Source organism: Platichthys flesus, chromosome 14 (genome assembly GCF_949316205.1).
Source record: "Platichthys flesus chromosome 14, fPlaFle2.1, whole genome shotgun sequence".
NCBI classification, from domain to species: domain Eukaryota; kingdom Metazoa; phylum Chordata; class Actinopteri; order Pleuronectiformes; family Pleuronectidae; genus Platichthys; species Platichthys flesus.
Window position 1 is genome coordinate 13862373 of NC_084958.1, and position 26112 is coordinate 13888484.

The 26112-nt window shown below is 41.7% G+C and overlaps 1 protein-coding gene across 1 annotated transcript in view; it reads right to left on the bottom strand.

Annotated features, from left to right (window-relative positions):
• Nucleotides 1-887: 887 nt before the first annotated feature.
• Nucleotides 888-26112, bottom strand: part of eif2b3 (eukaryotic translation initiation factor 2B, subunit 3 gamma) — a 29707-nt gene continuing 4482 nt past the window's right edge. Inside the window, exons 4-12 of the mRNA XM_062404565.1 lie at nucleotides 21393-21552; nucleotides 21069-21180; nucleotides 13189-13278; nucleotides 11123-11259; nucleotides 10736-10926; nucleotides 10581-10643; nucleotides 9905-10053; nucleotides 6355-6458; nucleotides 888-1108 (exon numbers count right to left, since the gene is read on the bottom strand). Coding sequence (XP_062260549.1) covers nucleotides 1056-1108; nucleotides 6355-6458; nucleotides 9905-10053; nucleotides 10581-10643; nucleotides 10736-10926; nucleotides 11123-11259; nucleotides 13189-13278; nucleotides 21069-21180; nucleotides 21393-21552 — 1059 coding nt within the window. The 3' untranslated portion in view covers nucleotides 888-1055. The remainder of the gene's footprint in view (nucleotides 1109-6354; nucleotides 6459-9904; nucleotides 10054-10580; nucleotides 10644-10735; nucleotides 10927-11122; nucleotides 11260-13188; nucleotides 13279-21068; nucleotides 21181-21392; nucleotides 21553-26112) is intronic.

Consider the following 26112-nt stretch of genomic DNA (forward strand, 5'->3'; position numbering starts at 1 on the left):
CTATAACATCTTTTGTTTGACCCTCATATCTGGGTAAACACCCGGAAAACTTTAGGGTAAAAATCACCAGTATTACTTAGTCAGCTTTATTAATAAAAAATATAAATTATAGCTCAAAGCCCCATTCGTATTGGTGATTTCCTTTGGGTTTGACAGAATAACAAGCTATTTAAAGTACAGCTGAGAGGGATCATAATCTCTCTCTCTCATCTGCTCACAGTTAGATCACATAATCAAGCCGTGAGAGACAAAGTCTGAATGAGTCGTGCGGCGGCCACAGACACAACAGGAGACCGAGGACAGCAGATCACAGACACACACATGTGCACACAAAGCACCCCCACAGACATCCCCGGCCTCAACTCCTTCCTTCGTGACTAAGGAACTTCAAACATGTAATTTAAGAAATGCTCTGCCCAAAGAATGCAATAAATCTTGTGACAGCAAAGGCAGCGGAAAGGAGAAGGAAAAGAAAAAAAAAAAAAGGGAAGAAAGGAGGAGAGTCAGGCTCGCTTCTTCCTCCGCTGTGTTCGTGTGCGAGGGTGGGGTGTCGGCGTTAACTGATACAGCATCAAGCTGGGTGGTCCGGGGCCTACACACATACACCATTTCTGTGTACAAATAAACTTAACCCCCCCCCCCCCACGGTATTGTGGTCGCCCCTCCCACTGCTTCTTCTCTACATCTCTGGTCTTCACAGCTGCACAGTGTGCGCGTGTAAACAGTCGTGCACACTCAGACGTGTACGCGCCCACGCTCCTCCTTCTACAACAGGGTAAACAGTCCTTCTATTAGGAGACAGTAACGATCGGATAATTACTAGTGTGGTTAAACCATTACAAAGATCAGGAGGAGATGAAGGAAGCAAAACACACCAAGCAAACGGATTCACGGGGTTTAAGCAGACCTGTTTTTATTTGAACACAATGTACAAAAAGGCCTACAGGTGGAAGAGAGCGGAGAACAGTCAAGCAGGCTTCTGCTTGGTCAGGCGACCGGTTAATCAGTTCTCCTCTGGGTTTTCGCTGCTCTCTGATAGGGTAATGAGGTGGGAGCTAGATCTCCATCAGCTGGTCGGTTCCGACGATGACCTCGTTAGTCCTCTCAGCTGAGGAGGACAAAGATATTCAGACAGAAAAGAAAAAGTTATTAATCACTCTTCATCATCTTCAGGTTGTTTTCATTTACGATTGTCTGTAAGTTAGCAGCATTAAACAAAATCTACACGACGGAATTCCATGAAACTTGCGAGGATGGGACACAGGTCCCATTAAAGATCCCATTATAATTTGCGGCTCCGGATCAGGAATTTGTCATTTTCTTTTTTCAACATTATTTCTGAGAATATAAATCATGGATCTTCATTAGACAAACCAGGCCTGCTTAGGGGACTGATACGTTGGAGTGATCCTAATCAAAATACAGATCTAGGGAGAGCGTGGCCTAGGAGATAGAGCGGGTGTTGCCGGTTCGAATCCCACTCTTTCCCATCTGCATGCCTAAGTGTCCTTGGCAAGATACTGAACCCCTAAATGGCCCCTCATAAATGCTGAGTGTTCTTAAAATGTAAGTCGCTTTGGACAGCTAAAGCGTCAGCTAAATGACATGTAATGTAATCTAGTGAATTTAAATCTGGTTTGTTAAGGGGACTGTTGGGTCTTGGCAGAGGAGTGCACTCTCCTCTTCTAGTTTTCATGTTACACGTTTGATACCCCCTTGTCTTCTTCACTACACTTGCAGGCCTTGACATGCCTGTTTTTAAAATCAAGAAGCATGAGTTATTCTCTGAATCAATAAACATTTAGAAAAAGCCCCATCTCAAAATGTCAACGAAAATGCAAGAAGAAAAACAAATTCCTAGATCGGCCCTCTGATCTGGACCCACACCACAATTTAATAGGCTCTTTCTCTGGTTTTGCACCACCTCTCCAAAAAAAAGTCATGGAAATTAGTTGGGTAATATTTGGCGCAAAAAACATGATCTCAAGTGGAAATAACAATGTGTGTTTAAAAAGTCCCTCAAGGACACATCATGTATTTTGTTTAGAAACACTGAAGTTAAACAGAACTCTGCTCAAAAGGGACATCCGCGTGTTGAGTGTATCATGGTGTGCAAGATTTGAGAAAATAAAGGATAGAAGACAAATACTCATCATGCTTGAATCTGGCAAAATGTGGACGTTGGTATTAAAAACGGTTGTTTGGCAGGAGACTGTCAACTCCTCAATGTTTCGTCAAGTAAATCAACGGGGCAACTTTTCAAAAAAAGTCTTTGCTCTTTATGACTTTGATACCACACACATACTTTACTGCAACGAAATGTATTTGCTGTAATGGAAAACCCATTTAGTTATTTCTGCGTATAACTTTTAATACCACAATGAACTGAATGGAAAACAAAGGTTGTCTGGGGGGCACAAATAAATGTATGTGCAATTTGTAGTTAATGGGCTATAACATGCATATCCCCTGTATGGTCCTTTCATTTATTTGAGATCACTCCCAGAATCTCCTGCGTGGTGAGAGTAAGGTCACTCTGACCGCTACCTGAACCTCACTGCAAGAAATAGATGGTGCTTGAAACTACGTCTGCCAGCGTTTTCTCACTATCTTCCTCAACCCGAACCCGGTTCAGCATGAGGAGAGCAGCCGCCGCTCCTCCCTCCTTCCCTCCATCCCTGAGCACCAGTACCGATCCAAAGCAAACGGTGGAAGAGAGTAATGTTCCATCCACACGAGGGAAGCTTTAGTGTGAAGGAATCTGTTGCTCAGACTGGGTTTTCTCCGCTGAGTGTGTGTGTGTGTGTGTGTGTGTGTGTGTGTGTGTGTGGAGGGGAGTATAAATGGAGCATGGGACAGTAGGAGGGGGAAGGCGAGGGGGTGACTGGAGAGAATGGGGCAAAAAGTTGCTCAGTTTAGGTGCTTTGATTTGTCCAAAACTAAAAGTCTTTGTCACAGGGTTGACCCACGTCCACACACCCTGCAAAGCCATGTCGTCCTATACACTAGCATGGCATGACTTCAGCAAGGTGTGGTATTCGTTTTTAGTTCCTTCTTTCCTAAGTTCTTCTTATCTTTGCCATACTGGTGCTTTTAGTATGTTGTATGAACCAGGAAAAAAGTTGTGTGGGGCTAATTGTGAGAACACAAATGTCCGTGAGTTGCTCCGACCCGTAGTTAAATATCCAGAAAATGTCTGAGGGAGCCCCTATGAGAATACAGCAGGGAAATTCATGCCAGTGAGTGGATGTATTGTTTCTGACTTGTGACGGACGTAAAACTGAAACAAAACCCCAAATGATCCATCCTTTCTTTTTCCTCTTCTTCTTATTATTTATGTTACGACTGTAAAATAAATACACCTGGATGGCACAACTGGGTTTTTTCTCAGACTTAGTGCCTTTGCCAATCATACATATTTACAAATAAAAAATAAAAGAATGAAAATTGCCCTTTGCTCATAAGAGACAAGTCTTGGAAACAAGTATTCTGTCCAAAAATAGATTCAAATGACAGAGAAGCAAAGTCACCAGGATGTATCATAAGATCTGAGGACAGTTTCACCTTTGAGGCCGGAACACGTCCACGTATGATGCCTACTTTATAAATGCAAGCATGTGTGCATTTGCCAGAGCGGCGACAGCGAAGGTGTGTGTCTTTTAAATATCAACACCTGATACACGCATGTGTGCACTTTAGCGGTGTGTGTGTGTGTGTGTGTGTGTGTGTGTGTGTGTGTGTGTGTGTGTGTGTGTGTGTGTGTGTGTGTGTGTGTGTGTGTGTGTGTGTGTGCGTGTGCGTGCGTGAGCGTGTGAGGCTGACAGTCAGGGTGGTCCTTTACTGCTAACAGCTTCAGCAGTGGAGTGGGTGTGTAATGTCTTTAGCAGCCTATGGTCAGTCAGTGAGACTGGTGTCAGAAGACAATGCTCTGCTTTTTCTTACAGTACAATATAAAGTCAAATAGGAGAGTGGGTTTATAATCAGTTCAGTGTGTTTTAAGTTCAATAAACTAAGCAGATTTCCTGACAAGGGAGGATTAACTTGTATAAGTATATTAAGCTGTACAAGTACACTTATAACCAAATATTATGAGCAACGAGGTCTGGTTTGTTTGGAATTTTCCAGCGCAAAATAGATGTTGATGTCCACCTATGTCTTAAATAGTGAGTGGGGCTTTTTGAGTGCTATTCACTCATGTTGGTTGCTACAATGGATATAAACTAGCAGTTTTGCTAACTCATTTTCACACACATTGTCCCACTTTTTGGCTTCTGTGTGATTGCATTAATTGTTCCTCATGTGACTAAAACAAAGGTTGAAGTAGCAAATGTTCATAGGTTGAAACCAACAAAAGCTGTGTGTTGTTGTCTATTGAAAATCATAGAACTTATTATGCCCTTTGGTGCTGGAGGTTTAAATCCTTATCAGCAAGTGATTCAACTGGAAATTCCCTGTAACTGTTCGTTTCCCTGAAGAGGAGGAACCAAGAACTGGAGGTGTTGTACCTTGTTCCTCTCCTTCAGTGACGATACGTCATACAAGTTAGATTTCGTTACATCCCCTCAGTCAATCCTCTATCGCCATTCCTGAGGTTTCTCCCAGTCTTAATCCACCTGTTAAGGTTTTTAAGTTTATTCATGAGTGTAAACATCTTGGGATAAGATGTCATTTTTGAGGGGGTCCTAACATAATGGGAATGACAATTACAAGATACTATATGCTAAACTTATTGATATATCTTCAAAAACTTAGGCTTCCATGCTATGTTAAGGAAACTTGACTATAAACGGTAGAATCACTTTAAAATAGAGAGATTTACCCTCCATTAGAGAAACAGAGGCTGTTAAACTTTTACTTTACTTTTGCTTGACTGAATTTTGGCTATACATTGTATGCAGAGCAATTATGCAACAAGGAGTCCAAGCTTCCAGGGTTCAATAACATAATGTGCTGCCTAGTGGGGAGCATCCTGCCAAAAAAAGCTAAAGCCAGATTGGTTTTGTAGCAATGATTGCTCGACACTGCATTCCTCTTGTGAGCTTCACGTGCGGTTGGCCCAACAGCAAAATGGTACATTAGATCAGTCTGTACTGGTTTGAAGTGCGGACGACGTAGTGTTTGGTTCTCAAACCTGTCGAGACGCTGCTCGGTTCTAAAATGACACTGGCACCGGCGTCCTTTAGGAAAAGAGGTATTAGTGGGTCTCCCAGTTGTTCACTCAATTAGGCTGCTCAGTCTGGTGGCCCAGCTCACTCTCTCTTTCTCTATATGTGCGCGTCTGTGTGCGCGCGCGTGTGGAGGACATGGCTGGAAGCTGCTGCTGTTTGAATTCCGGGTGGTCCTGTTCTGGCCCTGCTCTCTAACCTCTCCATCAATGTGACACGCACGCACTCACACACACACACACACACACACACACACACACACACACACACACACACACACACACACACACACACACACACACACACACACACACACACACACACACACACACACACACACACACACACACACACACACACACACACACACACACACACACACACACACACACACACACACACACACACACACACACACACACACACACACACACACACACACACACACACACACACACACACACACACACACACGTTTATACTTCTATCTTAGTGAGGACACTCATTGACATAATACATTCCCTAGCCCCTTACCCTAACCTTAACCATGCCAACTAAATGCCTAACTCTAACACTAACCTAATCCTGATTCCAACCCTAACGCTCAAACCAAGTCTTAACCCTGAAACAGCCCACTGAAAAAGGGAGGACCGGTCAAAATGTCCTCACTTTCCAAAAATGTCCTCACTAAGACATAAGTACAGGAACACACACACACACACACACACACACTGAGCTAGCTTCGGGGACAAGAGGATTAAGGAAATAAAATAATCTCTGACAAATCTATCACAGCGACTTCAGAATTAAGAAACTTTCATAGCTGGCCGATACCACACACATACATTAGCACCTTGTCTGAGTCGGGCCAGAGAGAGGGGTGGACAACCCAACAGCCACAACCAACCTGGACATTACCAACTTTAATAGACACTACGTCTTGTATGATGAGTGGTGTTATATCGGAAAGCGGTTGTTTTCTTTCCAGTCTGAGTTGTTGCTGCTGTATCATTTGTTCTCTTCGTCTTTTGAGGCTTAGTTTCCAGTTGATTGGAGGGATTCAAAACATCCAACTTCATTTAGGGGCATAAAACGCTCATATGCAGCCACAGTTACAGAGGGAAGAAATTAAATACAATACAAGATCGAATGCTTGAGCGTTAGATGACTGTGTGTGTTTGTGCCTCACCCTCTGATTCGATCCGCTGTCCATTTCCAACCAGACAGTATTTGAGGTCTGCTCCTCGGCCAATGATGGCGTTACTGCAGATCACACTGCCCTGGATATTACACCTGAAAATCAAAACACACAAACGACTGAATGAATCCTCTTCTTCTTATATGGCATCAAAAGACTTTGTGGTTCCCAACTGAAGTGATTGAAGGCCTTAGTGAGTCCCAAGATTAATATGAGTGAAGGCAAAAACATGTAAGTTATTTATTTTCCTTTTAAGGAACAGTAAACTGGTTTGAAAATAATTCAAATCAAACAGTGTTCAACTCACCAAAACTAACGTTTAGCTTTGGTTGAAAACTTTGTTGTCAGTCTTATGACAGTTAGGGATAGAAGATTAGAAAATATGTGCCAGATGCAGCTGTAATGAACTAAACAATATTATTTTGTCGGGCATTGAAGTGCAGGAGGTGCAGCACGTGGCTGATCCTTCTGACCAAGTGATAGTTTTGATTCATATTTTGCTGGGATAGGTTTCGTAATGTTGACAATTTTTCTGTTTGCTCTTCAGGCTATGCTTGAGATCCCAACATGGTTCATATTCAGATTTCTTCTTTGGAGCTTATGTACACACCCACACACAAACAGGCACATAGCTTAGCACGCTCATACTGGGAGCTGCCCAGTACAACCACAGCCTTCCTCTGTTGGCTGCGAACCCTCTCCCCTCCACAGTTGTGGACTGAGGTCCAACTGACAGTAGACACATTCAGCGTCCTCCCACCTGCTTCGAAGACTGAGACATGTGCTTCATGACATTAGCATATATGTGCAGTGTATTAAAAAACCACGGCAGGCCATGCGGTGTGTGTGTTTGCATGTGAAGACATTGTTGGCCCCGTGTTGCAGTCCCACCTGAGCAACCAGTGCCAAGCCACCATGCACACTCACATTCAGCCAAACCATCACCATAAAAATTCTTGGAGGGGAGACACAGACAGTCTTGTGTGTCCTGCGTCGGCTGATCGTGGAGGGCATGTGTGTGTGAAGGTGTGTGTGGGTTGGAGAATGTGTGTGTGTGAGGGAGTTTCAGAAGGTTGGGGAGCCCAGTGGAGAACACATGTTGATCTTGCCCAGGTTGTGACGCACACACACTTGGCCCTCTGCACCTCACACACAGACAGGTTTGTATCGGCCCGATCTGTTCAGGTGGTTAGGCCTTAAGGGAGAAGGAGAAAAGAGTGTGTGTGTGTGTGTGTGCTTGCGTGCGTGCGTGTGTGCTTGCGTGCGTGCGTGTGTCAGTGACTACCCAGGAGGTGCTGGTGGTAGATGGTGATGGGAGATTACAAGATTCAGAGTTTTGTAACATTACAGAGAGTGGGAGAGAGCGAGAGACCACCAAAGAAGCTTCAGAGCTGAAACACCGCTAATTACTAACACCAGGGCTCCTCCTTGCCATGACCCCCCCCCCCCCATCCTTCTTCCCTCTCTTACACTTACACACACACAAACACACTCACGTCAACCCCCTCCTTCCGTGCCACCCCCCCTCCCTCCCTGTAAAGTTGACCCCTACTATCCCCCTTCCCAAACACGCAGCGCTTTGTCAACAAGCTCTGGTCAGCTCCAAACAAAGAAGCCAGAAATGCTCGGGGTTTCTGCGACATGGCTGGGGTCTGCTAATCCCCTCATACTGGCTTTTTCTTTCCTTCTTTCTCCTTCCTTCTTAGGTCCTCAAAGAAAGAAAAGAAAGAATTGCAATTTCTTTATTGCATGCTCGCTTGCTTGCTTTCCCCTCGCTTCTTTCTTCCCTTCCCCTGTCTCTCTTTATTCCTTCATGCCTTTGTGCGTGCACCTACATGGGCATGATGAGGGTCCCCATGCTGGCTGGCTGGCTGGGGTCCCTGAAAGGCTTAAGAGGAGATGGGGTGAGAGACAGAAACAGAGTGGAGAGAGAGAGAGAGATGGCGTCGGGGCCTTGGCGCAAAGAAAAGAGGAGGAGTAAGAAATTGAGATAAAAGACAAGGAGCCTGCGAACGAGTGCATTAAAGTCTCTTTCCATCAGAGCTTCTGGCTGAAAGACTGAGCAGATCAATCTACATGCTAATGCTACGGTAGCTTCTGGTGCTGCTCTCTGCACAAGTCCTCTTTTGTGGCTACGAAGCAATTTTGACCACTGAAACTACTGGCTACAGTTGAGAGCAATCCTGATGTGCGACCCCCCCCCGACCAACCCCAAGTTAAATCTTAATGTGGTATTACAATATCTGCCTAAACCAGCATTGACCCTCCGAGTTTCCTCATTCATCAAAGTTGCAATTGAATGTTTGTAATGTATCGACCAGGTTCATTAAGGAGATTCACTACGTCCTCGTCTCAGAATGTGTAATCTCTGCTACGGATTTGCCTGCAGCCCACAAATGTCTGTGGAGTTTTACAGCCTCTAAATCCAAAGTTTTGAAATGCTCCGGGTCTCATTTTATTTTGAAACCTCCATGCCTGCGTTTTAGTCTGGAGGGGCAGAGCCGGAGATGTTTCGAAACGATGACACTAAGTGTCTTTTCAGCCATGATGTAGCCTTCACTGATTGGCCAGGCTCTTATCTTACGACCCCATTCCAGAAGAAAACAACCAGTCCAAGAAAATAAATCCCTGCTCTCACCTTTTTCCCCTAGAGGTCTGCATTCTATTAAATGCCATTAAAATTGTATTTACTTATGTTTCTTATCTTGACCATATTCTTACTGCTGTATCCCCACAAATGTTCCTTGCGGTGGATCTAATAAAGGATCATTCTTATTTAATTTCAGCTGACAAAAGAAGAATTGAAGCAAATTTGTGAAACTTTATTCCTCGGCTACTTTCTGTTGTAAATTGTGTCATTTGAAAACATTTTTTACTTCATTCATTTTGGCATTCGATGAGCTGGCTGTGATGGAACTAATTTTCGAATAGCATTGATCAAATAGTTCAGACTCTTGCTTGTGTGGATAACATCTTTCAAACCCACATGGTACCTCAACAATTCCATAACCAGCGTGTTTGTTTGGAACTGGTCTCTGGCTGGTCGCACACCAATAGAAGCATTGTTAACTCAGTGATCCCTGTTTGACCCCATAGTGCTCCGAAAACAAAACCTGTTACAACTCCCATCAACAGACACACACATGCACAAGCATCCAACCCACACACACACACACAGGAAATGCATTGAATGGAGTTCTACACATACCACTGCTTTTATTTAAAAAAAAAAAGTGTTAAAAGAAGTAGCAGTGTAAAAAGTTGTTTTGATTTTTGGTGGTAGTGTGTAGGAGGTGTGTAAAGATAATTTTAAAGGCTCATTACAAGATTTTCCTGGCAATTAAAGATGATTTATTTGATTTGTAATCTTTTCTAATCACCCCTTTGTCGCCCACAGTAAACATGTACGAACTGAGCACCTCTAATTCCTAAACATGCCTCCGAGGGATAATTCTTTTTCAAGCTAAATTAATGTGTTCGCCACAGCATTTCAACAAGTGTTTGCATGATGTGTGTTTTTCTGGGACGTGTGTGTTCTCACCCTTCCTCGATGGTAACCCCGTGCATGATGATGGAGTTGGCAACTTTGACTTTCTCCTTTATGGTGGTGGAGTTGCCAATATTGGACCTCTTTATGGAGGTCTTATCTGCTACCTGGCACAGAGCTCCGATGATGCTGTCCGATCCCATCTTAGCAAACACAAACAGAAACATTACTTTGCATATATCCAACCAAGATTTATTTTTCATTTTAAAAAGCATTAAAGTAGCTGCATTCTCGCCTGGCATCCACAGTACTCTGCTATTTTTTAGCCTCTGAAACAAAGGACTGCTGGCCCTGTATACGTTTAAAAACCTCTAGGGCCACATTTTAGTCTGAATGAGCAGAAGCGGAACAGCCACCTGCTTTCGCTTCCTGATTGAGTTTCATCAGTCACGACGCAACTACCAGCGGCGAGTCAAAGAATTTAAATCCCAATTGATATTTCTCACCGTTGCCGTTTTTGATATTTTTGCATCAGCTTTACATCAGCACATAGCCTTAAACAACAGAGATACATAGCAAATCCTCAACAGTTAATATCACGTGTAATTCAGATGCTGAGAGAATGAGGAAATCTAAAACAATATGCAAAGTTAAAGTTTTGAATAAAATGCAAGATCCCAGATTATGTCTAGTTTAATGACCACTGATAATTGTGATATGTCACTCTTACCTGACATTTCTCAGAAATTACAGCAGACGGATGAACTGCAGATTCTTCAAACAGCTTTGGGGCCTAGTAGGAAGAGGACAAGGGGGGGGGAAGGAAGGAAGGAGACAATTCAGGCAATGAAATGACAGCATATTTACTGATGATGTCTGACTCACCAGTCGGTTTGCATCTATGTAAGCAGCCAGAGTGTTGACGCGGTAGCACAGGCTCTGCTCTGTAATGTGAACGTAGCACCGCAGCTTTCCTCCGTGGTAAGCCTCGCTCATGTCACCGTGATGGTCGTTCCAGCAGGAGCGCTCCTGGGCCAGCTGGAGGAGAGGCTCGTCCCGTGATGTGATCAGGAGCTCTGAACGATGAGGACAAGTGGGGACAGCAGCGTTAGCAGTAGATAAAGATGATGAGGAGATGTTGCATGGGCCGAGTTTAGATGTTCTCCATATTGACACTAATAAATAAGACCCACAGCTATTTTAAATGAGTAACAGCGCTGTGGCTGTTCAGTGTTGTGTTTCATGTGATGATGGGTCAGTGTGAACTCTGACCTTGGTTCGTAGAGGAGTCACTCATCTTCTGGCTCTGATCCTCTGCGTCTTCTTTGATTTTGTGACTGTTGGTCGTTTTGGAAAATTGCTTCCGCACCAAATACGGTAGCAGCTCGCCGCGGATTGATGAGATGGACCTGCGGAAAATAGAAAAGGAAGGAAAACATACTTCAATACACTTTCTGGTCATTGATGACGTGGAATTTGTTCATCACCGAGTGTACTAGGGGTGAGGCTGAATGAAACGTAAATGAACAAGCAAGAAAACAAGTTCATAAATAACTGAATAACACTTCCAGTGAAGCTACATTCTGAATTCACTGTGCATCTGAAATTTAAAAAAAAAAAGCACTGGGATGATGTATGCATTAACCGTGACCTTGCATGGACTTGAATAAAACCTTTTGCTGTTCTCAATTCCGCCTGTACTGGCAATGTCCTTGGCAATTGAGATATGTTTGACAAAGTTGTGCCAAAAAAAGCAATACATTTATTAATTTCATACTGTTCCAAGGTCATTCACTGCTTCAAGTCACATACACAGTGACACAGTGCACTACTGTGGTGGTGAGAGTCATTTACAAAGTGATATGATTCAAGATTAATTCGAGTTGACCGCTCATCAAGGGATTATTGAAATAGCTGTGTATTTTTACTATATGATCTTAAGATCAGGCAGTAGCAGTGACATTTGTTATTTAGCAATCGCAGACAGCAGTAACATTAAGTTATCATTACTGTCAGACATATTCGCTTTCAAAAAAACTTCATAGTGATAATTAGCCCCTCCGAAGTTGAATCATACTTTCATGTCTGTGAAAACCTGGAGGTAATTTCCCCCCCAAATCTTTTTCCTCTTCTCCGCCCTGGGCTGTGCTCAGTGTCTCCCTCCATCAGCCCACACCCCCTCTTACTCGCCTTCTCTTACTTTCTTTTAAAAGGGAGATTAGAATTTCCATCTGAATGACAGGAGAAAAACAACAGTTACTCTGTCCATTTCTCTCCCCGAGCGAGAGCACGGAGGAGAAAGGAAGCGAGACAGAGGAGCCGTGAAAGGAAGTCCCAAGAAAAGAGCCAAAGAAAGAAATGAGTCATCTAACAAGGGAGATGATATATGGTGGCGGCAGAAGGTGCGTTAGTGATGTAATGATGTAAGATTTATATCTACATCTCTATGGCGATTCAAGTGTAACCCCCCCCCCCCGCCTTAACCGAATAAAAAAAAAGGTGGAGAGTTATCTATAGTTGTGGGATCTGTGCTTACAAACTTGGCTTTAGATTTATTTATGTGTGAAAACCAAAACTAGTATGATGAGTATTCACTTCTTTTGAAATGACACTAATATAACTAAAGATTTCCACAAGCTAACTTTGACCCTGCCTCCCAAAACGCTGAAGTGTCCTTGGGCCACAAGCCTACATTGCCCTAAAAGCTTTGTAGGAATGGTGTGTGTGATAGAAAAACAGCTATATAAAGACTACCTATTTGTGAGTTGATTCTTCAATTATCAAAACCAAACCAAGTTCAGATGGAGGAAAATTGTTATCCAATATTTGTTACTGCAAATTATTGTTTTAGTAAGAGAGGTTCAAACAAAGTTAGCAGGTCTACTTTCCACTGACCTCTGAGAAAGAGCCAAGAAACTATTAGCAAAACGGATAAATAATGAGGAGAGGTCATTTCACATATCCAGAAAACCATTATGTCTTCACTAATACCAGTTATTAGTGGGAGAGATTCATTGAATGATATCAGAGGTTATTTTCAGATTCTAGGGCTATAGAGTCTGTGCAGCTACAGAGGGCTCCACTTGACACTGCTTCACTTCAGAGGCTAAAGGCCTAACAGCCTGCCTCAGTGACACATAGTAAAACAAATTAACACCTCACTAGAATACTCTGCTAACAGGACCGTTCAAAGCCTTACACACCAAGTTACCATGTTTAACACTGAGTGCAGATTAAGCAGCACATGTGAGTTGGTGTCGACCTGTGCGGTTGTAATGGTGCACTTAAACCGGTCACTTTTCAAATTATTGAAAAAAGAAATTAGCGATGGAACTCACTTGTTTTCTGTGAGGAAGTCCACGACCGCTTTCTTCAGACAGTAGAGGTGAGCGTCCACGAGGCCCGTTTTGATGTGCATCCTGGGATGTCTGCAGGCAAAAGAGACGGAGGCAGTAAGTGATGTTATAGAAATATCATCCCCTTTAAAAACTCACCGTTTCTAACTGTCGTTTCTAACATGCAAGATGGTGGCAGCATGAAGAAGACAATGACGAAGATGTCAAATTTTGGAGATACAGGATGATGCGAGTGACAAAAACATATGATCTCAGCAGCAGGAGTTCTGTGTTGTGCTGTGTTGTGTTCCACCATCCCTTTCCTGAACGATCTGGAGATTTCTGTGTTGTTGTGAACGTGTCTGACCTGAGATTCTCCAGCTGCGTTCCTCCTATGCTAATGGAACTCTGGGAAAAATCCAGGCCCCTTTGTCAAGGATTTTTTTTGAGCTTATGCCTTAAAAAGGGTTAACGAGATTATACAGAAAGATTTTATGAACTGAAGGATAAATCAGAATGTGCATTCGTGGAGTCCCACCACACTGCACACACGCAACACTTTCCTGACAAAACATTTAACCTTGGCTACTTGAAGGACAATTTGGTTTGATTCTTTTCATCCTTTGCTGTTTTTGTGTGTTATGTTTGTTTCTCATTAAATGTGCCTCCTTTCAATATAAACCTCCTCTTTGCAAATAAACAGGAACATTTGATGAAAACCAGACAGCGCCATGGGCTTACATAAAAGTCAGAGCCCAGTGACATCTGTCTATTGTCGTCTGTCAGCCACCGTAGATGTCGTCCCGCAGAGCTGCTGCCGGTGAGACAGGTTTATGTTGGGTGGAGGGACACATGCACGCAGACACACACTCATCCATCTATGCATTCACTAGTTCACCCATGTATTCACACATCAACACATAGTTTGAGTTTGAATATGTGACATTTACGAAGCGAGACCCAAAGAAAACCATTTCATCCTTCAGGGTGCAATAAACAGATCCACCGTCACCCCTTCATCCTCTATGACTACCTATCCTCCTCTTCCTCTGGCCCTTGCAATCAGTACATCATAAAAACTGCAGGGAGCATTGTTCGTGAAAGGACCAAACCAGGGCTTTTACATGTTTTAGCCCATTTACTACAAATCACACACACCTTCTATGTTTTCAAAGCACGCTGTAGTGATTTCGATTTTTTTAAGTTGTAAAAGGGGAATGACTTGAAAAGTCTGTGTCTCATTACCACAAAACAATAATGAAACGTTGACAAAAATTTGAAGCAGACATGGTTCTCACTGTTCGCAGTGACGCTGAGAGCTGAGCAGATTGATTTATTATTCCACATAATAAAGAGGCGGTGGTCTAGTGGCAGAAACTTGGACTAAGGTCTCTGGTTCGACTCCACAGAGAGACAACAAAAGACGAACCTGGATTGATCCGTCCAAAAATCCAAGAGTCTCCCTACCCTGTCTAGTGCCCCTGAGCAAGGCACCTTACAACATCTGCTCTCCGAGCGCCGTACATGGTCGCTCACTGCTCTGTGTGTCCTGTACCAGATGGGTCAAAAGCAGAGGTTAAATTTCCCTACCTGCATGAGTGTGCCTTTGCATGTCTGTGCATGTGTTTGGGACTAATAAATGCATCTTAATCATCTTAATCTTAATCTTAAAACATTAAAATGAATAGAAAATAAATACTGGCTGTTAAACAAAGTCTGAACTGATATGTACAGACAATATGGGCTGTCGCAAAAATTCTAAATATAAAAAAAAAAATGTTCATGCAAAAATGTCTTAACTATGTATTATATCTCTTAGAGACAAAATTAGCAGGTAAACAAAGGTTTTTAAAGCACAATTCAATCCGCTCAAAAAAGACACTTGACTTGTTTCCCACTGGTAGCAGGGGATTTGGACTCTGTATTCCTTCGGTCATGTGCTCGTCATGTTCGATGTCAAGAATATGACATCACTTTGACCGGTGGAAAGGAGCTATAAGAGTTGGCACAAATAGACACAAAATGTATTGATTTTAAATGTGGTGACTGTAAAGTCTGACGATTTCATGCTGAATGGAAGAATGTGCATTTTTGGTTTCATCCATTTTTCACCCATCTGTACAATTGACGCGTTACTGAAACACTTGCGGCGCAAACGGGTTCTTCTGGTTATCCTCCTATCAGGTTTCGTCATCAGGGAATCACTAACGAGAACAGTCTGGACAGTGATTGGCTCGTGTGAAGGGATGGCAGTGCCAGACGACATTCCATGAGAGAACAGAGTGGCAGAGATGGAGCATACGCCTGCATGATCGAGTACAAGAGTTCGATTTTATTTGTATAGCCACAAATCATAATATACATTATCTCAAGGCACTTTACATAATAAGGTCGAGACCTATGTGAAGATGGTTACATGGTTAGATCAAAAGACTCTTAGGCAATCCATTGTGACTCAAATTCGAACTCTATCTCCACTCACACATTAGTATCTTGCCTGCGGCTCGGATTCTGCTCTTTAAAAACAAAAAAAACGCTTCTTGTTATCGAGTTATATAATAATAATAAAAAATCTGTAGTGGGTACAAGGGAAATGGTTCCAGTCGAAATACCACAACATATAAAGATGGTATCATAAACGTGTGATTCAAAATATGAACCAATATGGTTGTATGGGTGTTTTTGACTGACTTTCTACGTCTGTGCATACAGCTAATATTCAAGATTAGAAAACTACTACAACAAAAGTGAAGGAGCAACATTCAGTAAAGCTTTGATTTACACAACTAATGGCTGAAATTCTTCTTTAGCACCTCTTTGCGTGTGCATCCAAATTAGCATTAATTCATAAATATCTAATTTAACATTTGCAAGGATCCAAGGTGTGATATTTTTATTGGCATGAGGCCGGATTAATTAGTGATGATTCACCTGGATTTGAGAATCGGAGTTTCAAAAGATCTTTTTCGAATGTTTCCTATTGCTTTACGTCACTCACTTCCTTCCTCTCTTCCTCAATAAAAACTCTTTTCTACAGTTTTCCACATTTCTCCTTTTCCGCTCCTCTGAACTCCCGCTCTCCACCAGGCAGCAGGATAACGAGAGTGACTGAGGAGGATTGCTTGGTCACAAATATTTTACAACCAGATGCTGGAAGTCATAAATCAAACGGTGTGTGTGTGTTCATCTGCGTTAAGGTATTCTATTCAAAAGCATAAAAACACATGTGCCTGCACACACACATGGACACACTCTGCGGGTGTTTGTAAAATGTATTTATTCACACAACATTTCCCAGGTGTGTGCCTGTGTGCGGGTATTGCCGGCTTAAAGCGGAATTTATGGGAACACCCAGCATGTGACATCACTGCTTGGCATCTGCAAGTGAGACAGGAGTGAGTGAGGGGAGTGGGTGAGGGAGTGAATGAGTGAGTGAGGGGGTGAGTGAGTGAGGGGAGAGAGTGAGTGGATAGGAGTGTGTAAGAACAGGTGTCCCTGTAATTTAAGTCTAAAAGTCTTTATCTTATTTGTTGAAACTGAAGCCGTTTTCAGAAACATGACCTGTGGTTTATATCCAGATAATTGGCTACGTAGCTTACCTGCAGTTTGCCTTTCACACATGCACAACACAGCAGAGGGGGGTTCTCTGCACAGAAGCATTCACAACAGCAACAATCCTCCACACGATGCGGGGGAGAGGTGGAACAATCGGGTGCAGCAGACAGAGGCAGGAAGTGACGTATTATCTCCGCCTCGTTTGAAGCATCATCAACCCCCCCACTTGCTAGCCTTTAATCCAACAGGGATCCCCTGATGTGTTCACATCGACTTCTCCTGGATTTCTAAGGATATTATCCTAGGGGCCCAGGCGGAGAAAGTCCAGGGGGTGGGATGTATCAGTTGCATTTCAGTGTTGCCTGCTCTAGCTACAAGAACACATGGCTAATCACCTGCCACATGTCCAAGGACAATAAGGATGTATCCAGGTGCAAGTGTTGTTAGTACAGATGCTGCATATTACATGTCCAATAACTTATAATGTCACATTATCTCCAGAATGAGGACAGCAACTAACAAATATTTACTTCAGAGATTAATTCTACTCAGTAGAGCTCATACCAACGCCAAGGCCCAAGAGTCCTCTTAAATTCAAATCTTACACACAAAGACATGAGTCCCCTAAATGTACCAGATTTTCTAATCAACAAGATCCAAGGTCTCACAATGTTAAAGAAAGTGAAAATAAATCCTGGATCAGCTCCGATCCTTATCCAAATCTGTTCCAAGATTGAATGGGCTCTTCCCTGACACATAGTACATGCTGCCACTAGCTGTGTGGTAATCTATTCAGATGTTTTTGTGTAATCTCCTTTTATAAAAAAAAAATAAATAAACAAATGGCTGTAGGTAAATGACATTAGAAATATTAACACCTAATCAAATTGTATATATACACTTACTATTTCGAAACATTTCACTTTCAGATGTTGCTTTACTCACTGATGTATAACACTAAAGTCTGGCCACGTGCTTATTTTAGTTTTTTTTCACTTTTACCCACAAAATCCCGCCTATACAAACATCCTACATTTCCCAAATAAGGCTAAACATCTTGCTTTTCCAAAGAGCAGCATCATGTGATTTCTGGTTGCTGCCTGTGCTATAGAGCTGGGTTTCAAGGGGAGCAGGAATTTACTGCCTCTGCAGGCAAGGATGACTCAACCCTTGGATTAATGGCTGACTACTTAAGTACCACTAAAGTCCTCAGTGGGAGAGAAGAGTCACATCTCTCTTGCTCGCTAATGCACACAAACACACACACACAGTATAATGTCTTATTTAGTTACAACCAAAATCCCACAGCGGACGATGACTCAGACGCAGGAGAATGACTGTTAATACCCTCATTAGTAGGGTTTCCACTACAGAGCCAACACGGCTGAAGGGCTTAGGATGTATTTAGGACATTCAACTATTGCCTTCAAAATAAAACGTGTGTGATTCCCTTGATATTCTTCTAGTAACAGATGCTTTCTTAATTAAGATAACTCACATATTTAAAGCTGTGTTATGAGTTGTTTTTTTTAACAATGCCCTGCAAAATCTGCACATTCTGTAGGAAAGATTATAGACATACTTCTAAATGTGTTTAATGTGCATTGTATAAAATGTCAGAAAATAATTATGAATAAGCTACAATGGCATCAGTGCCTTAAAATTCCTAATTATTTTCATCAAAGTTCATGAACTATTCCCTTGGAAGTCTGGGAAAATTCAAAATCCTAGATGTATCGGGCTGTTCCCTGACCGAAAACCACATCCTTCCATCAAGTTTCATGGTAATCCGTCCAGTAGTTTTTCATAATCCTGCTTACAAACACATGGATCAGGGTGAAAACATAACATCCTTGGCAGAGATAAAAAAATATCCCAGTCTGAAGGTTATGTTTACAAATGGTACAAACAACTAGTTCACAAAGATGTTAGAATTGAAATCTGCATGTCGGGAGCTGCATAAGCATCTAGATATATGAAATATCGTACTTTGCAATGGAGGCTATTTCAAATTTGGAAGGTACAGCATATGGTATTTGTGTTGATTAAGTTTTAGCTTTGGTGTCTTGTGCCATCATTGGTAACAGATGCAAAAAAACTTCTGGTCCAACATCTTAAAGGTCACTGTGGTTAAGATATATTTCTAAAGCACTTGATCCAAGCATCCAGTTCCCCTGCTTGACGGCACGCATCGTAAAACAAATTTGAGTGTTAACTAAAGGGCAACTGATGCAGATGGGGGCGATACGTTTGTTAATTATATGCTGACTATTATGACCAACTAACCATGACATCATTTTTTGTTCTCGTCCTTCTCATGATCCAGACTAGGATGATTTTTGAATCACCTTTTTAAACCTCTTCCCTAGGCCAGTGTGCACAAGATCGTGACAGGAGAATCTGTAATGTACGAGGGGAAGCTCTGCTTGAGTCCTTTCACACCGGTTAAATGATTTCCAGGTCAGACGATCTCACATGTGCAGAATATTTTGAGCAAACACACACCTCAACCATGTGGAAACCGTAGCGAACGAGTGGGAAATAAATTACACACACACACACACGATAGGTTTGAAGAAGAATGGAGGATGCAAACAAGGATGGCTGGGCTTTATGGAAGAGTAGTCATCGCAAGACATAGATGAAATAAAGAGGAAATGGGCCTTTAACTGGATGCATGCACCAAATCTCAAGCTGTAACAGATAGACACTAAATTTTAATATAATTAATTTGGAATAATGTCTTTGGAGTAAGTACACTATTTAATGAAAGACCAAGTTCTCATCAATGAAGCTAAACAAGTATCATGAATGTGTCTACAGATCACAAATTAAATAATCTATCTCTGTGTGAGTGTTTGTGTGTGTGTGCGTGGTGAACTTTGATTGGATGGCACTGATGTGAAAAACAGTAAAATCTTGTAAATCTATTCACTGGTGGTTCTAAAAATCCAGAACTCTGGGATTTATAGTGTTTTTACCTGAAGTGATAAATACGGTACGTTGATGGATTTTTTATATCTGTTTTGTGTGGTTGTTTGACCTGTGTGTGTGTGTGTACATGATCAATGGTGATTTAAAGGTTATATATCTTTCAATGTCAGCTGTAAATGTTTAGCAGTGGGCAAAATGTGTTTCCATAACACCGTGACACGGTATGAGAGTTCTGTGTGTTTGAAAACGACAGTATATACAGTCAATGTGTATAGGCACACACACACGCACACACACACACGCACACACACACACACGCACGCACACACGCACATGCACGCACACAGAGAGAGGCATGCAAGCAGCTGCTCAGGTCCCCCTCTTATTGGCCAGAATTTACAGTCGCTTTGGCTCCATGAAGTATTTACGAGCTCCCAAAACACCCGCTCCCACACATACATGCATTTTGGGACCCTGAAACGAAAACCTACCTAGAGGACTCTTCCTGTAACAAAAATCCCACACACCCGCCACAGAACACACAACCTTCAAACACACTGCCTCTGATTAGAAACCTAGACATCTGCTCTGCCGGGCCTAAGAATCTACAGCTGTAAAGGACATACTTACCATCCAACCACAAACAATCAAAATACGCACAAAATTAAAAGTTGGGAGATGGGTGTCAAAAGTGGGTATTAAATGGGCCCTGGGGCTAAATTAATAAAGGCTGGTTCTGCTTTCAATACAAGGGAAAATTGTTTTCCCTTTTATAATTGCTAAATTAAAGTAATAGAGCACATTACAATTATGATTATGTGTAAGACTGTGAAGCATTTTTGTTTTTGCTAAACCAGACATGTCCTCTTTCACAAAGCCTTTGTGAGCGGGGTGGGAGCAGCCATCACTCACACACTGCACCATACACACACAAAGAGATCCTGCTGTTAGTGACAATGGCGGAAAGAATGAAGCTTCACAAGATTCTATGCTGACAATGCTCGTGTCTAATAAAGATTAAAAAAAAAGAACTATTAGGAGTTCTTTTAAAGTAGTAGATCAATAAATATTTTCCTTAGGAGCAGAAATATCATCAAAATGTTATTGATACCCATGATCCCAAAAATAAACATTAATTACAGCTCCTGAAATGTGAAGGGCAAAGCTGTTTTTTGGAATAATTAAAGGCTTATAAGATGATGTCAACCATATAATGACCACTGAGTGATTTTACTCACTTTGAACAACATATGAGTATCAAAAACAGTTACACAAACCTAATACCAATACATCAACCCATGTTTATCAGAAGTATGTTAAACTAGGTTAGTTTAGTAAATAAGTTTGAAGTTCTGTTGGCTTAATGCTTGATTTCCTTCGTTAAGCTGACTTACTTCCTCATGATGGACTTCCTAATCGACAGCCCGTCCTCCAGATCCGCCTCGTTGGCCATGAACAGCAGCCTTTTACCAGACTGATCCACGCCGACAAAATCTCTCTGCTCAGCTGGTGAGAAAATATATATATAGTGTCAATAAAGCAAGAGTGATATTAATTAGAAATCATACATTTTCTTATATAGCACTATAGCTGCCATTTTTTAACAATTGCAATTTAACAATTCTTTCTTTCAGTTGTAAGAAAAACCAATAAAAATGAAAACAACAAAAGGTTTTAACAATTGCATAGAGCAACAACATCATATAACATCCCGTTACCTGTCTTTTTCTTGCCCTTCTGGCCCGGGACCGTCTCGGTAAATTCATGTGCTTTGCTCATTAGCATGGCCAGTGTTGCATTGTGGGCTCGGAACAGATCGACAACCTCGTGAAGCGCCACATCTGTTATCAGGTCACAGCTCACCACCAGGATGTCCGCCTGCGGAGAGAGGTGGACGAGAAACAGAGGGCAAATTAAGATCCATTTCCAAAGCTGCCAATTTACCTCTCTGTGTAATAATAAGGTATGAAAAAAAAAAATACCATAACATAGTGTCTCTGCAGGGGCTTGATGGAAATGATTGCCTCATCAAGTACAGTCATTTCAGACTTTTGAAGAGAACTCTGTAATTGGTATAATCTATTTTGGAGCTTGACCTCACCACTTGTTTTGATTTTAGGGACATTTCTATTGTCACCCCTACACATACAAAAACCCATAAAGACAAAGAAATGCATAAAATACAGTTTGAAGGGTGAGTTATAGTTATGAAGAGCGGTCTGCTCAGTTGTGACACTCACTGCAGCATGCAGACTATACATAAATATATATATGTGGCAACATAAACACCTCAGGACACAAGAGCTCAGACTGTGTTATTTTAAATTCTCACAATAGCTCACTCAGAGATGGAGAGAGAAAATGAAAGAACAGGTTGTTTTGTTCAACACTGAAGTTTAGCACTGCTTGTATGTGGTCCACACACACACATACATACACACACACTGAGCCTTATCTAATAAGCCGATCAGTGACATTGAGCCAGTCAGATAAAAAAAATTATAAAAACGATCATTCCACATTTGGAGGGTCCGCTCATAGACCCAAGGCGAGTGGTCCATGCCAGGGCAGTGGCTGAAAGAAACCAGGACCACAATAAGTTTTTGCTCAGCCCTGGCTCATATTTCTATCATCAACTTAAACAATATCACATAAATAACTTTGTATCCTCATACTTTACTCAGAACCATCTATGCTGGTTGGCTTTCAGCACTTTCCTCTGACTTGATTCAAAAACAGCACATAACACTCATTGTTGAAGCCTTCCATTGTTGAAAGGGACCTATTGGCAGCCCAAACTGGACAAAATTTTTTAAAGTTTTTATGACATCTGAGGGCTACCACAGGTTCTCTTTCATGTTTGGAAGGAGAGAGTTAGGTGAGGGGTAATGTATTCAGCTGCAACATGCAAATTCACCACTAGATGTCACTAAATTATACACACTGACCCTTTAAAGAAGAAAGAGAACTAATCTTTTTATTTTAGCATTTCATCTTCGGGAGATTATCCATATCCCCATAAACTATTCAGTACCAACCTCCTTTGATATCTTTGTAACTCCACCAAAACCTACATTAGTCATGTGTGGGTGCTTGTGTGTGTGTACGCCCACATTTGTGTGTATGTGTGCGGTATCCATCTGTGTATCCAGTGATGAAGGCTGTCAGCATAAGGACTAATCCCACCATTAGCACCAGCCACCTTAATGACAGAGACATCTTAACTCACACTGTGACTAAGAGAGACGGAAAGAGACTGAGTGAGAGGAGAGGGGCGGCATTTAATGAGGAAGAAGAGCACACGTGTGAAGAATTTACAGCCATTCTCAACAGGACAGAAGACAGAATGGGAAAGGAAAGATAAATTGGAAGTATAAAAAAATTTAAAGATGGATGAAGGGATGCAGGATAGACTCAAGGATAGAGAACAGGAGGCAATACCAGATTCAATCTCTCCCTGTCATCAAAGAAATACTGGAAGAATTTGATTCACTGAAGCTTATAAAACTACATGCAGGCCTTCAAGAGCATATGACATTAGTGAAGTGTATCTGCATCTTAGCATATTGCAGCAATCACCTTAATAGTTGAACAATAAATGATCAACTACATTAGAAAGTTAAGAAACGCTGAACTATCAATCTTTGTTTACACCATATATATTTGCTCAAAAAAAATATGGGTGAAAATAAAGTTAACATACTTCAACAGTATTTGGCAAATATTGATTATATATGATGTGATTTTTGTTGTAGTACATAAGGAACACTAACCTGTTTTTCACCGTTTTAATAATGAATATTGATGATGAGCAAAGCTACCAAGCGTGAAAGAATCCACTTCAATAAGATGTGCACTGTTTTTAAATGTTGAACAGTAGAGTTCTCTGTCTGTGTGTGTGTGTCTGTGTGTGTGTGTGTGTGTGTGTGTGTGTGTGTGTGTCAGTGAGGGTGGTATCACTGGGGTCAAGGGTCATGCAGCTGACCTAGAGGTAACTCTGAGGATAACCTGGTCTGGACCTGGCGACAGGAAGCTGCCACATGCTGGAGGTGTCTGCTGGAGACCTACTGACACTGAGACCTTTCAACACTCTTCTCCTTCTATCACACGCAGGCAAGCTCGCACACATGTTCAAGGAGAGAACACACAAGGACGTATTTGCACACACGCACACGCATGGGGCCTGCACAATCCCCACACACAGGCACTCACTCAGGCGGCAGCAGAGTGGAGTCAGCTGGAGAGACAGAGAGACTTTGGCCTTTCAACAGCCAGAATCTCTGGACAGGTCAGGACCACACACACTGATACACAGACACACACACACACACACACTGATACAGACACACACAGACGCCTCCCTGGTAACTGACATCATTCCCAAATGAAAAGGACTGGAGGGGCGATGCATACTCTGCATGCACTAAATTTTAATGACCAAATTTCATAATGACGACATCATGCTGATGTTAACCTCAATGCATGAATTTATAGTGATGTCAACATGACATCGTTCCTGTGACCAAAAGGATCATTGATTATTCTCCAATCTGTATTAGCTTTAGGTCGTGTCTACAGTCCTGGTGTCATTTCCTGACTTCTTCTGTTAAAAAATGACAACCATCACCTATTAATTGACACATAGTTGTCTTCTTTAGTCAGACTTATGTTTGGTGTAAATATCATTTTAATATTAAGACCTGGAAGCTTTAACAACTTTTAAACATCTGAAAAACTGAAACTATTAAAGACTCGATTAATGTTGTCGTTACCTAAAACAGAATAAAAAATAGAGAAGTCACTGTAGGATAAAAGCTTTTAGGGCCAGTTTCATTTGGAGTCTTCTGGGTATGAAGCCTACACCTTTTGGTGCATACATTTTGTTCTACGCCTTTATTTATTTATTTTGTAGACATATTGCTTTTCTTTTTTTGGGGGGTTAACAAATCCTTTGTAAACAATGTTTTGTGGGCCGAAACAAACTTAAAATAAACTGAAAGGAAAATGGGATTTTCCCAAACCTTGTCCTTGCTTAACATCAACTTCCTTCAAATATTTGGTCTGAGCTCTTGTTTGTTACAGGACAAAGGGAAAACAGGTGGACATGGCTGGGGGAGGAAAGAACGAAGAGGAGAAGAAATACAAAGGAACTCTCATATAAGCATGTTTACTGTGTCCCTCTCATGAAAATCCTCAGCTCAATCTCTCACTCCTCCGTCTCTCTTCACCCTTTATCATGTGGCTTAGAAGCTGACTAACATATTTGAACCTTTGAATCTTCATTTCCAATGTATATATGGCTCCTTTGACCTGCATAGACCCATTCTGCCAGGTGATTAAGCCTGAGTGATAATACATATGTCAAAGGGGCTTTGAGCGTACAAAGCGAAAAGACCAACGTAAAGTACTCCTTTCACTAGTTTGGATTATTGTGAAAGAGCGCAGCAATAATCAGGCATATCCGTCCACTTTTGTGTAACATCGCTGTTTGAAGAGCGAACAAAATAAAATATGCTGCTCGTAATCTCTCTTTTCAGTAATCAGGAGGAATGACCCACTGTGCTCACCCAGAGTGAACACTGATTCCTGTGAGCATTTTGTTTGATAGGATACACCAAATCCCTTTACACAGTGTTTGTGTAAAGGGATGAGTGATTGTGTGCGTCTATACTGTACTCATGCATCGGTTTGACAGTTTGAGTGATCTCTGTGCTGGGATTTGGCAGGCCCCGGTTACAGTTCTTCACTCATCACCCATCCAGTGTGTGAGTGTGTGTAACTCAATGCCCCTAATCTAGCTGGCTGCTCAAAGGATTAGGAACTTGACTATTCTCAATGGGAGCATGCTAGAGCTAGTCCTATTTAAGTGTGTGTGTGTGTGTGTGTGTGTGTGTGTGTGTGTGTGTGTGTGTGTGAGTGTGTGAGTGTACACCTTGCATCTGTGAAAGTGCTTTTGGGTGAAGAGAAAAAAATTTGAATCTGAACAGACCAATTCAAATGCCAGAGGAAAAAAACATTTAACTCACGTGTCACAACAAATATGGCATTTTGAGTATTTGATCAAAGCAAAGCCAACTTATTTTGTTGTGATGAATGTAATGAACTGCAGTGGAAGGACAATTAGGTCTTCCAATGTTTGACGTGGCACACGCTAAATACAAAAGGTATCTGTAAGCACATTTCAGTGATGTTTGAACTGGGACTATTGGCAGTGAGCATATGTGGAGACTGGAGAATATCTCTTTTCAATTCTTAATTATATGAAATAAATCAAAATCAATATTTCAGCCAAGATTGGTTTAAAGTAAATAAAGGAGCTAATAGTTGAAGCTGAAGATGAGTTTGTTTTGTTTCACAAAATGTTCTGACACCAAACTGCATGTGTCCTGTTACTGACTAAATGTTTTCAAACAAATTCATTTTCTTTAAAATATATTT